Below are 17,041 nucleotides of genomic sequence, written 5' to 3' on the forward strand. Positions count from 1 at the left end.
TTTACATCCTATTCCCAATGGATCCAAATTTTAAATTCTGACCATAAACTTTACGGGCCATTTTGGACAGACTAGAAAATTCAAATGCAAAATCCAACTTCGCCATTGCGTTCGGAACGCGTCAATTACCTTGGGTACCAATTTTCATAATTTCTAACATCCAATTACTATTTTTAATTATTTTAAGCGTTTAACGAGTTTTAAACGCATCGGTACATAAAACAACGGAACACGACCAACGTTTCCGGATCGGCATCTTTAACGAGACAGAACAGCTGCTGCTCGAATACATATATATATATATATATATATATATATATATATATATATATATATATATATATATATATATATATATATATATATATATATATATATATAGGGGAGGGATCCATTGAGAAGGAGTCTCAAAATGAGAAGGATGAGAAGGATTTATAGCCATAGATCTTATGAAGATCTAACGGGTAAGAATAAAAAGGGTTGAACCGTGACTATAAAGAAAATAAAGAAAATGGTCCAAAAAATAGGTTTCTCCCTCCTTTGAAAACCAAAATTGTTGCTCATCTTCTCTTCCTTGAAAACCAAAAACGCTGCTCCATCTTCTCTTCGATCTTCAATTCATGAAAACCAAAAATTTCTTGCGATTCTCTTCTTTTCATCGTTGTCATAGACAAATGATGTAAGTTTTTTTACAGATTTTAATATGTTTTTCAAATCATTTTCAAATTAGTAATTAATCTAGGGTTTTCTAATTGGGGAAAAATTTCATCTCTAATCTCACTTCAATCTGTAGAAATTGATTGTTATTATTGTGTTATATTGTGTTGCATTTGTTTGGAATTAGGCTTTCCATATTTGTCTTTGACAATAGACATCTATTTTACTTTCTTTGCTTCCATTAATATCCTGATTAGACAAAGTTTCATGGTTCCACCTTTAATCTAGCATTTTCTGAGTTATTTTTCTCATTATGTTGATTTGTTGCATCTTTCACATGTTAGGTTACTATATCTTTGAACAAGGTTACTATAATGTTACTATATGATTTCGTTGTGTTATTGTATACCAGATCATAGTTAAGATATTTTGCTTATGAATAACTGTGAAAAAAAAATTGAAGAACTTTAGGGATTAAACTAGAGTAAAACTTCTATGTTCTGTGTTCTAGGGTAATAAAAAAACAAAATTTATAATTTGACTATGATTTAATGCAGAAAAGTTGATTTATGTAAGAAGATCAGATGCTGAAAATGAAGAGATTGTTAAGATGACTATTTATTTACTAGTATGCTCTTGTAAAAGTTTTAAACATACTATTCCGTTGTAATTTGATACTATGTTATAAATAAAGGTTACTATGATTATATATAGTTACTATCTTCTATTTTGTAATTGTGAAAAAACTTTGCTGAGTTAATGATATACGATATTCTTAGATGATCTTGTAAAAGTTAATGACATACTATGTTCTTAGAAAATGATACTATGTTATGATTAAATGTTACTATGTTCATTTTAAAAGTTACTATGTTCTGTATAAGATTATAAATTATTTCATATATCATGCTCTTATAACATGATACTATGTTATGATAAAAGGTTACTATGATTATTTAGAGTTACTGTCTCCTCATATGATTATAATGAAGTTTTGTTGAAGCTCACTGTTCAGTACAAGATACTATGTTGATTTTAAAAGTTACTATATTCAGTATAAGTTAATGAGATACTATGTTCTTAGAAAAAGATACTATGTTGTGAATAAAGGCTACTATGATTATGTATAGTTATTGTCTTCTCTTTAGTAATTGTGAAAAAACTTTGCTGATTTAGTGATATACTAATATGTTAAATGATGTTGTAAAAGTTTATGACATACTATGTTCTTAGAAAAAGATACTATGTTATGATTTATAGTTACTATGCTCATTTTAAAAGTTACTATGTACTGTATAAGATTATAAATTATTGCACATACCATACTCTTGTAACATGATACTATGTTATGATTAAAGGTTACTATAAATATGTATACATACTGCCTCCTAATTACTATGTACTTGAACATGGTTGTAACACCCCGTAATTTATTACGTTAATATTGTAATTTTTTTTAAATAATTTAAGAAAAATACAGTGAAAAGATCACTATGCTCAGGATAAAGATGACAATGTTAGTAACTAAAATTACTATGTACTAAACTAAGTCGAGCAAAAAGTCGCCTGAAGACACCTTTCGATCACTTCGTTCTTTATTCAATATATTTTTGATAAAGATACCATTTACAATACTAAAGTAATTATTCTAATCACATTAGCTAGTAATATTTTTCCTTCTAATTGAAACTAGTAGACAAAAACAAAACAAGTTCAGCTTTCTACAACTAAAAACTTTTCCCATTGGCGAATCTTTTTCCTTCTAATTGAAACTTGTTTGGCAATGGAGCGTCTTTTCTCCTTGAAATTGGACATATCATCTAAAACTTGAGATCTTTTCTAGTTGAAATCAGATAACAACAAAGAACTTGCAATCTTAGTTCTCGCAACATGCCTCAATAGAGCCTGCATAAGAAATTATCCAATTCATTTAATTAGAGTGTCCTTTAATGTACATTTAAAAATAATAAAAAGAAGAAAATCGTAACTGCATTCAACATTGGACATTGAAAATCATTTGTTCCTTCAAAAAGAAGCATGCTTATTTAGTGGCGAATCCAAGGTTCAAACTCTCTGGAGGCCCCACCATATGGATGATTGTCTTACCCTCCACTACCCAAAACACCCCAAAATAATCAGAGAAATTGATTGTCTTGCAAAAATTTTCACTATCACAAAGGATAAATTAGTACACCACACTACAAATCTCAATCTCTACTATTCTAAATCGACCACCAAATCACTAAATCTCTCTCTCCGTCCTTGTAAATTTGTTTAAGATAATGACACTTCGGGAAACATCGTCAATTTATGACAATGTCAAAAAATAACTTCATAACAATAAGAAACAATGGGACAACATCAAAAGATGCTTCAAAACAGGGAGAAGAATAATCACAACCCCATGAAAGATATGTGCACTTACCTTCATTACCTTCTTTAATAATGAGAAAATGGTGAAATTTATATATCTTTCCTCCGCAAAATAAACCCAATAGCAAAATCAAGCACCAAACATTAAAAACCAAGAAACAAAATATCAATCAAAATTTAACCAATGGACCCTTAGAAACATAAAACCAATCAAAATCTAACTAAAATTCCCTAAATTAAGAAAATTAAAAAAATGATTGGAAGAAAATCAACAAGATCAAAACTAAAATAATATTCAAGAAACAAATCACATTCAAAATCATAACGCAGAAGAAAAAAAATAAAAAACAAGATCGAAAGCAAGAAAAAAAATCAAAAAAAGATCAAAAACAAGAAAAAATCAAAAACAAGATCGAAATAAGAATAAGTCCAAGAACAAACCAGATTCAAGATAGGAGGAAGAACAAAAGATCAAAAACAAGATCGAAATAAGAACAGATTCAAGAACAAACCAGATTCAAAAACAAACAAGATCGAAAATGCGGCAGAGCGAATAAAATTCTACTTGAAAATGACAAAAAACCTTTCATGAGAGAATGAGAAAGGATGAGAGAAAGTGGAGGATTATTTTTGGATGAAGAAAGGAGGAAGATAGGAGGAATAATTGAAGATGAGAATGCACAAAAATGTCAATGAACAAAACCTAGAGAGAGAAAGCGTGGAAGATGAAAAGATAAAAAATAAGATTACAAAAGTTATTATTAGACTTGAACTGGTTAAACTTCCTTCATCTGGACGGCTGAACCGCGTGCACAAATTAAAATCATTTTGACCATTGATCTTTCATCTGAACGGCTGAAATTCCTTCTTATCCTTCTTATTCTGAGACCCTTTCTCATTTGATCTTAAATCTATATATATATATATATATATATATATATATATATATATATATATATATATATATATATATATATATATATATATATATATATATATTCATTATTATTATTATTTTATATATATGCATTATCAACCCTTTTTAAATCTCATGACCAAAATAACTCTAGCAAGGTCACATTCACAAAATCCTTCAAGAGACTTGAAATTTCATAAATTACGATAACTAAATTAAATACTTAATTCTCTTAACAAATCAAATTTTGTAGAGAATTACAAAACCAAATCACCCTTTTAAATCAAGACACATATATATAAATATAACACAATCCTTCAAACAAATCAAATTTTGCTAAAGGATTATTAAATTTTGGATGATTATATTACTTAATCCATACCATTTACATTTCATCTTACAAATTGAAATTTTGTTAGAGAAAAGTAGACCATAAGAAATTTATTAAAATATCAATATAACTTTAAATACTTAATTCTTATAACAAATATAAATTTTGTTAAAGAATATTGATCATGAAGTTCCTTTTCTTAATTCTTTTAACAAATTATAGCTTATTAAAGGATTATTAGAGAAAATTTTCGTATATAAAAGAAAAATATTCAATCCTCTTATAAGTCATAGGATATCATCATACATAAAATATATTGTATATAAAATCTACAATTTAACAATTCAATTAAACTTACCCTTAGATCACAAGATTGGATGGAACAACAAGAAAAAAAAAATTTTTTTTCTTTTGAAGTGCTGAAACAAGAGGAAGCAAAGAAGAAATTTTCTGAATTTTGTGAGCTCTTGAAACAATTGAAATGGCAATGAAATTCAAGGAGACTAAAGAATTAATAGGTAATTTAAACAAGGATTATAATGGTGCCATAAACACAATTATGAGAGGAGTTACAAGACTCCTCCCATGCCATAAAACACACGACCACTCTTCATTTTTCTTTATTATTATTATTTTTTTTTTGAATTAATTAATTAAGTAATATTATATTATTGTTAAAACAGCAAAGAAACGTCACGCGATAACATCGTACGCGATAAAACTCGTTACCGTTAAAATTAAACTTACTTTATTTCTTATAATTAACTATGTAAAATAATACTCCCTCCGTTCTTTTTTGATCTTCCACATTACTATAACGGGTAGTTTCAAAAGTTCTTCCACTTTATAATACTTTCTATTTTTAGAAAGTTTTTATCCCACTTTTACCCCTTAAAACCTCCCCTTTTCTTTTAATGTACTCCTTTTCTTTTATTTATAATTATTTTCTCTTTCATACTTTCAATACAATCATTACTTCACACTACTATTTAATTAAAATAATACCCACTACAACCTCATACTTCCAATACAATAGAGAATGAACCTCTCTCAAACTGTTACAAAAATATTACCCTACAACCATTTTCAAAATGGAGAAATGCAAAAGGCTAGGAAGATCCTACAAGAAACAAGAAGTCTCAAGCCAAAAACATTTTAAAAAAAAAAAAAAAAAAAAACATAAAAATTATCTACAACTAAGGTGGAAAGAGTGCAACAAACACATATAACAGCTATTGGACTCAAGCCCTAAGAATAGCAACATAAAGAGAAAATTGTTGATATCAAAGTCCCAAAAACACGAAGCTCATACGAAAGCCATCGATAAGAGGTACCAACAATAGCAACACAATATAAAAGACTGCACATATGTGTAGGACAACCATAACAGAATCAAGTATGATTGTCTTCAAGGCACACTCCAAAATGACCTCAAGCTAGCAGTAATATCAAGCACAATCTTAAACAATAGGGCACCAGAACAATTAAGCCAACATCAAAAGCAGCTTAGTAAAGCTCTAAGAACAACTAAACAACCAAAGCTGAATCGTCAACCGAAACTAGCACCCAAAGCTAAAGAAACCCAAGCATGGAGGGCATTACAACTGAATTATACACGTTGGAAATACTTCAAATGTAAAGAAGACCAACAAATCAATGAGCCTCATCATGAAAAAAATTAAAATAGCAGAATAAAGGATTTGAGTAAATACTCCTTTTCTTGTATATTAATTAAAGTACTAATGGCCCCTATTCATACAAGGATTATGACAACTAAACTAGGAAACAGAATAATTAAAGGAATAAAATACAAATCACAATATTTCCGAAGAATAATTACAATATACTTGCCTATTATTATCTTATTTCCTACACATCAAACAGATGTAGATGATCAATCCAAACAATCCTTAGCATAGTGCAAGAATTTCACACCGGAGCAAATAGAAACAACTAACCGGAGCAGAAACCAGCGACAACTACTGGAAACAAAATCAGTTGTGACAACAATGCCGAAATGGGAACAATGAATGATCGGAAAATCAATGTGCAAATTGATAGAAAAAGAGGGGTTATTGTTTTTTGGAAAACAAATTATTACACAAATAATAGAAAAAACCCAATGCCTCCCAATTAGGAAAGCAACAAAATTTACAAAACTGAATGAAATTTGATGATGGGAAATCAATGGATTGACCAGCTAATTTCTATAGTTCTATGGATGAAAGATCATTAAAGACTGTTCTAGTATCAGGTCTCTCAGCTGCTGGGAGAATGCATCTAAGAGCAACTTGTAGCATTCTATCAAGTGCCGTAAATTCAGTTTTAGTGACGTTAGCACTTAAGACGGCTTTATCGAAGCACTCGTTGGCACGGTTTTCAACCACCAACATTTTCACCCAATCTGTCAAGTCGATTGAGCCTTGATTTGCAGAAACAATGTCAGCTGAACTCCTTCCGGTTAGAAGCTCCAACACAATCACTCCTAAAGCATAAATATCGCTCTTTAAAGATGGGCATGGTTTGCTTGAGTTGATGAATTCGGGTGGCAGATAGCCGAGTGCTCCAGCATTGAGGACTTGGTCTGCAATACCAGCTGGTGTCATTAGACGGTGGAGACCATAGTCGGTGACAACCACACTCTCTTGCAAAGGATGTATAAGAATGTTGGTAGACTTGAGGTTGCCATGAGGTATGGCTCTCTCGTTATGTAGGTAATCTAAACACTGCGCTACATCTCTAGCTGCTTTAAGCCGTTTCTGTAACGGCAAGGATGGAACTTGACTTCGATCTGATCCTGCAAATTAAATCCGTCTACATGTTACGTAGTGGCTCAAGAAAACACAATAAAAAAAATAATCAAAAATTGAATTGGGTATCTCTAAACATGCTCATATTCGATTATCTTTATGCTAGACCAGTTAAAACTACTCCTGTTCCACTATAAACGCAAATGGTCCGCCGGGTTGCTCAATGTAAAAGATAAGAGCTCATTGAAAGAGGTCATTATAACCATGCTGAATGCAGACCCCTGCATCCGCTATATCTTTTTCTTTTGGAGCTGGATTTTATTCCTATATACAAGAGGAGTAATTCACCAATGGATAAATGTTATTGTTTACTGAGATCTCAAGGACAGCGGCAGTGTTGTAGCATCACATTAAATCTTCAAATTTGGTGTTCTCATTAATTCATATGTGTTCCATTGAACATTAATAAGATGATTGACAATATATGTTTGTAATTAAACGTCTCAGCTCAGAATCTAGCAGCTACAGTGTGTTACAATCCCACTTCAGTCAAGAGTCCAGATTATATTGTAGGTCACGAAAATGGACTCCGCAGAACTCCATCAACGCCTTACACAAATGGACGTACGTACAAATGCACATTTCAAAACGTCTCACGATTTTTTCACTCATTAGTCATAAACATTGTTTATCACACCTCTTTCAAGGAATGAAGACTTTCAATAGGTTGTAACATCAATTTTCATCTAAATATGTTACATATGAAAGTGTCTTGGGTCCACAAGACTCATGACATGGCACTAGGATATCACTTGTTTTATATGAAGCAAAAGTGGATCCAAAGCAATTGTCAAATGAAGCATCAAGAAAAATGACCGAGGCTTTTTTCCGAAGAAAAATCCGAGTCAACTTTCGTGGATGCATGAGGAAAGTCGAGTCATCTGTCAGAAATTCATTTTTTCGATTAAGTTTTGTTTTCCCAGTTTTTAGGCTTGATTAATTGTGAGTAATTAATGACAATGTGTTATAAATAGTCATAATTCCATTAGTTAGATATAATATTACCCAAATCTATCTCTCTCTAGAATTCCAAGTGATCCATCCCTTTTATTTTCACTCATTTTCTCGGATTTTACCCAACCACCATTATAGTTCCATTAAAGGTTCATTGAAGCTTTCATACATCAATAAAAGACATCTAGGCTAGGTGTAGACGTAACCTAAGTTGGTTGAACCACGTAAATCTTGTTTTTTTGATTGATTGCTTCTCTTACACAATTTTTATAATCTAGAATAAGGGTTCTGTTTTAGAGCTTTTTCCCAATTCAATTAAGATCACTTATCATTGGTACTTGGCACATTTAGAGGTTAATTCTTTCAATTGGTATCAGAGCAAAGGACTCTTGATCATTATTTGTGAGTTCTTGATTAATATTTGGGTACAACATGGTTTCCATGAAGTTTTACATTGAAAAGTTCAATAGGAAATCAAAATTTTGGCTTATGGAAAGTGAAGATGAAGGCCCTTTTTACTCAACATGTTGTGTAAATGGCATTAGATGGTGTTAGAAAGATGCCTAATGGAATGAAATTGCAAATTGGGAAGAAATTGATTCAAAGGCTCTTAGTGCCATTCAATTATGTCTCTCCAATGAGGTGCTTAGATAGGTTGGGAAGGAGACTTTTACAGGGTATATAGAATAAACTTAAATCTCTATGCATGGCTTAAAGTATGACCAATAGATTACTCTTGAAGAGTAGACTCTGTGATCTTAGATTGGAATAAGATAATTCTCTAAAATCTCATTTGGATGAATTTTGTACAACTTTAATGAACTTGCATAATATTGATGTTGTTCTTGATGATGATGACTTGGCTATTTTCCTTTGTTATGTACTTCACCACCCTTTTAAAAAAAATTTCGTGAGACTTGGCTCTATGGCAGGGGGAATCTTATTAGTGATGATGTGAAAAATAATTTGATTCAAAAAGACTTAATAGAGAAACAATTGACTCATAAATCTAATGGGTCTAATGACAGATTGTTTGTGAGGGGTTGAGTAAATGATAGTAACTCTAATGGTGGTGTCAAGAATAGAAATAGGTTAAATTCAAGACTTCAAACAAGAAAACATGTCATTATTGTAAGTTGATGGGGCATATAAAGAAAGATTGTTGAAAGTGGAAGAGGATCCAAAAAGAGAGTGGTTCTAAGGACACTAAATCTGAAGCAAGTTGTATGTATGATAGCAATGATTGTGGTGCTTTGGTATTTACACATGGGTATAAGGGAATAAAATGAATGGATTCTTGATTCCAATTGTTCTTTTCACATGTCTTCTAATAGAGATTTCTTTTCTACAAAAAGTGGATGGACTGATGGAGGACATATAATCTTGGTAATGATAATACTTGCAAGGTCGTTGGCATGTTCTGGGATTGAAAAAAAACCTTATTTCTCTAGGTACATAAGATGCTAATGGATTTATGTGTAAATGTGAAGGTTGTGTCATGAAGATCGTAAAAGGCTCACTGATTTTGACGAGAGGTATAATGGTTAAGAGATTGTATGTGTTACAACTTACAAGGTTCCATGGTAATCGAATCGACTAATGTTACCACCACTACAATGTCAGATCACGATACCGAGCTGTGCTATATGAGACTTGGTCATATGAGTGAGCATGGGATGAATGAGTTCAACAAACAAGGAGTGTTCGGTGGGAAGAGGCTTGGTACATTCTCGTTTTGTGAAAATTGTGTTTATGTGAAGCAAAAGAGAGTGAACTTCAAACCCAATGTGCATAACACTAAGGGTATCCTATATTCATTCGGATCTCCGGAGTCCATCTTGGAAGACTTCTTAGGTGGATGCAACTACTAACTCACATTTATAGATGACTTTTCTAAGGAACATTTGGTGTTACTATTAAGGATGAAGTAATTGGTGTCTTCCAAAATTGGAAGACCATGATGGAGAATATAATGGAAAGGAGCATCAAGACGTTCGGGACCGACAATGAGCTTGAGTTTGTTAGAAAGGAGTTTCTCGAATTGTGTTCAAGGATGGTGTTATTAGGCATCGAACATATGTAGGTTGGCCTCAACATAATGGAGTTGCCTAAAGGAGGAACAAGACATTGTTAGAAAAAACTAGATGTGTGTTGAATCAAGCAAAACTAGGAAAGAAGTTTTGGGCCGAGACGGTATCTACGGCATGTTACTTGATCCACCGCTCTCCACACATCGTGACACCGCACTTGACTTCAAGTGTCCCCAAGAGGTATGGTATTTTTGGATGTCCGACATACATACATGTCAATGAGGAGAAACTTGAACCAAGAGCTAAAAAGTGCATATTGGTGGGCTATGGGTTGGGTGTCAAGGGTTATAGGGTGCGATGCGAAAGTCTAAAAGGAAAATTACTTGTAGAGCTGTTGTCTTTGGATATTGTTCTTCCTAACAACGTAGATTCAACACATGATACTTGTGAGGAGGTGGAGCCTCCAAGATTTTTGAAGCTACTAGGATTGAGAATGAACTATATCAACCAATGGAACCATTATCTCCTAATGTACAGCGGTCCAAGAGGCAAGTGAAGCCTACAAGAAGGTACATTAAGGAATGTGATTATGTGGTTTATGCTCTCACGATTGCAAGTAGGTAGAAGGTTGTGATGATTCCGGCTCACACAAGGAAGCTATGGATATGATTACTTAAAGTTTACCACATACAAAGTTTAGTCTATGTGTAGACTTGATTGGGCTTTCTCCCTTTAGCACATGATTTACTCGCGTGTTGGCGTGAAGGTGAAGTCTTGAGGTGATGCACGTGATTTGCATGATTGAAAGACAATGTGATTTTCTCAACATGAATAGTGAATGTGATTTACGCACCTTTGATGTTCATGAAATTTGAACTATTGACATAACCCAGCTGGGTGAACCACGTAAATCTTGTTCTTGTTGGTTGATTGTTTTTCTTGCCGAATTTTCATAATCTAGAATTAGGGTTATGTTTTCAAGTTTTTCCCGAATTCATATAAGATCACTTATCATTGGTCCTTGGCATATTTAGAGGTTAATTCTTTCATAAAATGTCACATTTGACCAATATTATGTAAAACCTTTTTTAAACTCTGAGGAAAATCCTTGCAATACTAGTAGATCTCATACAACAGTTTCATCATTTCCAATGTAAACACAAAAAGATTGCATGCAGTTCAAGACGAGAATATGGGAGATCCAAATAATAATGGTAATAAGAAGAGCCTTTATTTCTAGGACAAAAAAGTATGCATGAAACTAAACCGCGAACTAAGCAAACAAGGACACAAGGTATTGATGAAAGGTTTTAGGTTGAAGCAGCTTACCATGTAAATAGATGCCTAGGCATGGTGCATTTACGTAGTTCGAAATAATCAACTTCTCATGTTCTCTTGGACCCCAGTAGTAACCCTGTAGAGATACCAGATTCGGATGCCTTACACTTCCCAGATTTTTAGCTTCTCTAGCAAATTCTTTTCTTCCCTTCGCTATCCCCTCTTTCAACCTTTTCACAACCAGAACATTGCCACTTTCAAGTGCAGCTCTGTATAGCATTCCATGGCAGCTCCTCCCAATGACTTCAGCTGGCGCACACGAGAGCTGTTCAGCCGTAAACACTAAAGACCCATCAAAGAGATGTAAATCCCCAGCAAGTTTATCAGGTGAACCAATTTTCGCGGCACCAAGATTTTGGAATAAACTCTGTCCCTTAAGAGGCGATTGATTTGAAGACGAAAGGATGCAAACCGGCGAAGATATTTCACCAATATCTTTGCTCTTTGCAGCCTTGGATGTAGAGCTGCTCATTGCAGTTGCAGATCCCATCTTCGATGTATTAAAAGCTCCCTGATTTGAGCTAGGTGAATTTAACGATGGATCAATACTTTTCAACGAAGGTGATGTACTAGGGAGCGAAGAAGTCCAGCTCTTATTATCCTTTATCTCACTTTGATCCATCCCATCCTTGACCGTTTCCTTCTTCATGTGTTTTCTGTAATACATTATCAAGAAGAAAAGAACCAGAAAAGCACCACCACCAATCAAACCAGCAAGAATCGATGCAATGACCACTTGATGAAGGGAACGATGACGCCTTTTGGGATCAATGCTTGAGCTACTTCCGGGTGATGGGGAATCAGGGAATATTAAAAGGGAATTACCGGGATGAAAAGAAGCATCTGTAAACGTCCTCAGATTCTCCGGCACAATACCAGAAAGATTATTGTAAGAAACATTGAGACCAGTCAGCTGCCCTGATAGATTGTTGGGAATGCTACCCATGAAATTGTTGCACGACAGGTCGAGATATTGTAAGCTGCGGAAATTGCTCATTTCTATAGGAATATCACCACTTAAGTTATTATGCGATAGATCCAATGACGTTAAGCTGAAATTGTATGAAGCCAAATTTTCAACATCGGATCCTTCATGAAGAGGGACAATCCCACTGAATTTGTTGTGTGACAGATCGAGACTAGTCAATTTTGTCCATGTGAACAAACTTGGCAGGAAACCACTTAGGGAATTGAAGCTAAGATCGACAAGTTTTAGCTCAGGGTATGTGCCAAGAATAGGTGGAAGATTCCCTTGAAGTGAATTGTTGGATATCATGAGTGAAGCAAGTCTCATAAACTGAGAAGTTCTATTCGGGAAATTCCCGGTCAAAAAGTTTGAACTTAAATGAACAACCTCTATATTATTTCCCCAATTTAGCATTCTTGAGAGATTTCCTGAAAACTTATTGTTGCTTAAATCTATGATGACACAATGCCCAATCCTTAGCGGCAAGGGGCCTGAAAATTGATTCGAAGATAAGTTTAGGCTCCTCAAGCTCGTTGATGTGATGCTTCCCACAAGCCCTGCAATAATGAGCTGCATTAGAACATTTTGAGATTAAGTGGAACATGAACACAAGATTCGGTAGCAACAACGCTTTTAAAAGTACAGAAAATTATGTAATCCATCTCCTAAACAATCTTCGACTCTTCCTATGTAGGAGAAATGGATCAACTTACAAAGACACACCAAACCAACATGGTTTGCAATGTAACTTCTCATATTAGAAGAGGAAACCGTTTGAATCAATTTTGTTGTATAAAGTTGTTAAAACCAGGATTCTACTTAGAATCGTTTACAGAGGTAAAATCGAATCGTAAAATCGTACGATTTTACAAATAAATTTAAATACATTAAAAATATATAGTATCTTATCATTATTATCCATTTTAAAAATCTAAATTTATGAATTAAAGCTTCTTTGACTTTATTTTTAAGAATGTAAAGAAAACTTTTTAAATATTAGTTTGAATCTTCAAACCGATTAAGAAATTTATTTTTTAAAACTTTTCATGATGATGCATTTAAAATTTATTAATATAAGTGAAAGAGATTAGTAAAAGATGGTACTTAAGAAAAATTAATAATAATTAATACTAAATTAGTAGAATCGGATCGTTAAATCGTAGGATCGTAGAATCGTGTTATGATTTTACATCTAAAAATTTTATTCCAAATAGAATCGTAAGATTCTATAACTTTAAGATTCTACCTACGATTCAAATCGCTCACTTGTTTTTGGATCGTAAAATCGTAGAATCGTAGATCAAAATCACGATTTTAACAACAATTATATACACAAGAGCTCTAAAAATCCATGAAATCAATTTACAAGTCCATGTCTTAGACAAGACATAGGATTTAACAACATTCCATTTCATTACCCCAATGCCATTTGCAGATGTGTCAATGATAAGTATTATTTATAGAACTATCCTTTGATAAAAACTTGAAAAACCTGAAAAGGAACATTTTGAAATAGAAGATAGTCAAGATACCCTTTCATGTCTTTATCGGTCTAAACTAAAAAAACAACATTCTACTACCCTGATTCCATTGAACGTCTCCCAATTGGGCACAGTTTGAGGGGTCGAATGTACACAACCTTACCCTTATTAATGATAACAAATAGGTTGTTTCAATTGATCCTTGGTAGCATAAAACAAAGAGGTTGTGTCAGCTAAAAGGTTCTACTTTATGTACCGTATCTTGTCTACTTTATGTACACAACCGATTGTGATATTAAAAGTACTTAAATCATCACAGTAAACAAGTACCTTCGAGTTGGTTTTGGCTAAGATCCAGTTCCGATAAGACCATTGAATTATCTTGCAAAAGCGCCTCCGGAAGAGTCCCTGAAAGCATATTGTTTGCTAGTCGAAGAACACGCAGAGAGACAACAAAATTGAACGATGGGATGGTACCATTAAACTGATTATAGCTACCATCAAAAACTTCAAGACTATCAAAAAATGGTGTTCCATCATGAGCAAAGAGCTCCCCCACAAGAGAGTTATGGCTGACATTAAAATACAGAACATTGGAAACGAAGCTAGGACTTCCAAGTCCAATATCCAACACTCCATCAAACTGATTACAGCTAAGATCAAGTATAGAAAGACCCCCCAATTCTCGGATAACTTTCATAATATCACCAGAAAATCTATTAGAGTGCAAATCAAGGTACTTCAATTTCTTCAAATTAAGAAACCCGGATGGAATTCGGCCTTCAAAGTCATTTATGGACAGATTAACAGACATTAAGTCCTTTAATTGAGTGAAGTTAGAAGATATTATTGATCCATGAAAACGATTGTGCGAAAGGTCCAAATATTCTAGAGACTTAAGGTTAGAAACCTCCATGATATCCCCAGATAATTGATTATTCGAAATAGACAGATTTCGAAGATTCTTAAGACTTGATAATGTCTTGAAATCAAACTCTCCAATTAAACCAGCATCATTAAGCATAATTGATTCAACATTACCATTACTACAACTAATTCCATGCCAGTTCTTGGGACATCCATCAGAAGCTAATGATTTAGCACTCCAAGAGTCTAATATTACTCCAGAAGGATCAGTTTTTATACCTTTCTTAAGCTCCAAAAGTGCATTCAAGTCTGAACTCCCAAATGTGAGTTTCACCCAGAAGAACATTACCAACCAAAATGACTCCATTTTCTTCATTTTAAACACCCAATTCCCAGATAAGCCAAAAAAAAGTCATACACGAAACAAAAATCCCAAGTTCATAACTTTACAAGTTGTTAAGACAATCAAGGGTTTTGGGCTTTTTCAAAAAGCCAAATTATAAACAATAATTACACAAAAAGAATCCATTAAAGCGAGAACATGAACTAATAATATTCAAAAGGTAGAATAAAGCAAATGAACATCAAAAACCAATTTAAAAAAGAAAACCCAACAAAAGCAACATGCAAAAGTTACATTTTTGGGAATATTCAAGTAAAATTGCAGCAAATAGATCAGAATCTGAATCAAATACAACAAAATAAAGAGTAGAATAGGGAAAAGAAAAGCAAACCCAACTCAAAATGAAGAAAGAGTTAAACTTTATGGTAGAATATTGTGTGGTCCGAGGAGCAAATTGATGCAAGTCACACAACTCATAAAGACATAAACTCAGCTACCAATGAAATGGTAATGATGAGTGATCCAGTGGGTGGGTGAGTATGAATGTGACCATGAATCCATGATAATAGTAAGATATTTAGTAGACATTAAAACAAGATTAAGGAGCTGCCATTAAAATACAAGAATTTTTAATGTTGGGATTTAAGGGGATTAAGCCTTAAAAGCATAGGAATTAGTAAGGAGTAAGGGGGAGTGAGCAGTTAGCTATACTGTCTTTTTCCTATATCGTTTTTTGGCACTGTTAGCTGTATTGTGCTGTAAAAAGGTAACAACGAAAGAGAAGGTAACAACAAAATTATCCCTTTTCTATGTGGGCATAAGTGGGATGTGGGATGTGGGATGTGGGATGTGGGATGCATTAAATCTATTGGTAGTTATTCCCTTCTTTCTTTTCAAACATTCTTTTTACTATGTATTAATTTAATTTTTAATATTTTTAATTATATATAACTAAAAAATAAATAAAAAATAGATTTTAATATAATTTATGTTGAAATGAATCAAAGAAAATTTTATTTGAATATATTCTAATTTATAGATTAAGAATAAATTTAACTTAAGAGTAGTTGATAAATAGTACTTAAAAAGCAAATGGGCTGTTTGAAAAGAAACAGAAAGAGTATTAATTTCGTTTTTTAACAAAGTTTTCACAATGAATTTGATAGAGGAAAAGTATAGACCATAAATACTAAAAAAATATTAAAAAAATTAGTGGAAAAAAATATATAGACAATAAAAATTTAAAAACTCCAAGAATTTTGGGCTTAAAACTATTCTCGGACAATAAGCTTTTAAAGAAATCTTAAGCCTTTATCATGATTATAAGCCCATATATCTACATAATTAAAAATACATACTAAATAACAAATTAAATATATAATGCTCATAATCAAACAGTAAATGTTAATTAATTGAACAATAATATTAATCTAATTATAAAAATTAAAAAATAATAATTAATTATTAGTTGATTAATATTTAACAATAATAAATAATTATAAGTAATTAGTTCCTTTCAAAAAAAAGTAAGTACTTAGTTATGGGAAAAAAAATTTAAAAATAAAAATTGCACAATTGTAGAAAATGTGTGACTTGATTAAGGTCCAGTTACACATTTAAACGTGCAACTTGCCATTTCCAGAAACTTTTAAAATTTTGAAAAACGATAGATTTGATTAGAAATTAACTGAACGTATCATTTGCGTAGTCAAATTTGTATCTTCTAAGCTTTGAATTCCAAACGTTGATGTTCGAGTGTAAAAGTAAAATTTAAGAACGTAGAGTTTTTAGGGTGTTTGGTATCTAATTTTTGAAGGTTAAAAACGGTAACATAATAACTGTTTACCTTACGTACTGTTTGTTTTGAGTTTGATGTATCCGTTTTCCTTACTTCTTGGAAACAAATCCCTCCCATTTGTTACTACTCATCTATATGTATAACATATTCCCTTACCTTCAAACTAATTAGCAACA

General features: G+C 32.6%; 1 protein-coding gene and 1 long non-coding RNA gene across 2 annotated transcripts; one reads left to right on the plus strand and one right to left on the minus strand.

Annotated features, from left to right (window-relative positions):
• Positions 1-360: 360 nt before the first annotated feature.
• LOC130805440 (uncharacterized) lies at positions 361-1,387 on the plus strand. Its single transcript, XR_009040206.1, has 2 exons — positions 361-679; positions 1,215-1,387. It is a non-coding gene; the product is annotated as an uncharacterized LOC130805440 (long non-coding RNA).
• A 4,921-nt stretch (positions 1,388-6,308) lies between these two features.
• On the minus strand, positions 6,309-15,810 carry LOC130805445 (probable inactive receptor kinase At5g10020). The gene is made up of 3 exons (XM_057670220.1): positions 14,188-15,810; positions 11,401-12,933; positions 6,309-7,074 (listed from the first exon to the last, which is right to left on the minus strand). Exons 1-3 carry the CDS (start codon positions 15,098-15,100, stop codon positions 6,485-6,487), a joined length of 3,036 nt encoding a protein of 1,011 aa, XP_057526203.1. The 5' UTR covers positions 15,101-15,810; the 3' UTR covers positions 6,309-6,484.
• Positions 15,811-17,041: the final 1,231 nt, after the last annotated feature.

The sequence above is a fragment of the Amaranthus tricolor genome, chromosome 1, assembly GCF_026212465.1.
Source record: "Amaranthus tricolor cultivar Red isolate AtriRed21 chromosome 1, ASM2621246v1, whole genome shotgun sequence".
NCBI lineage: Eukaryota > Viridiplantae > Streptophyta > Magnoliopsida > Caryophyllales > Amaranthaceae > Amaranthus > Amaranthus tricolor.

What these genes read in the sequence shown, in the direction of transcription:
- LOC130805445 (XM_057670220.1), bottom strand. Translation starts at nt 15,100, where the DNA reads ATGAAGAAAATGGAGTCATTTTGGTTGGTAATGTTCTTCTGGGTGAAA. An exon ending in TAGCCAAAACCAACTCGAAG is followed by an intron (nt 12,934 to 14,187) that starts GTACTTGTTTAC and finishes TCATTATTGCAG; the next exon opens with GGCTTGTGGGAAGCATCACA. An exon ending in CCTAGGCATCTATTTACATG is followed by an intron (nt 7,075 to 11,400) that starts GTAAGCTGCTTC and finishes TTTAATTTGCAG; the next exon opens with GATCAGATCGAAGTCAAGTT.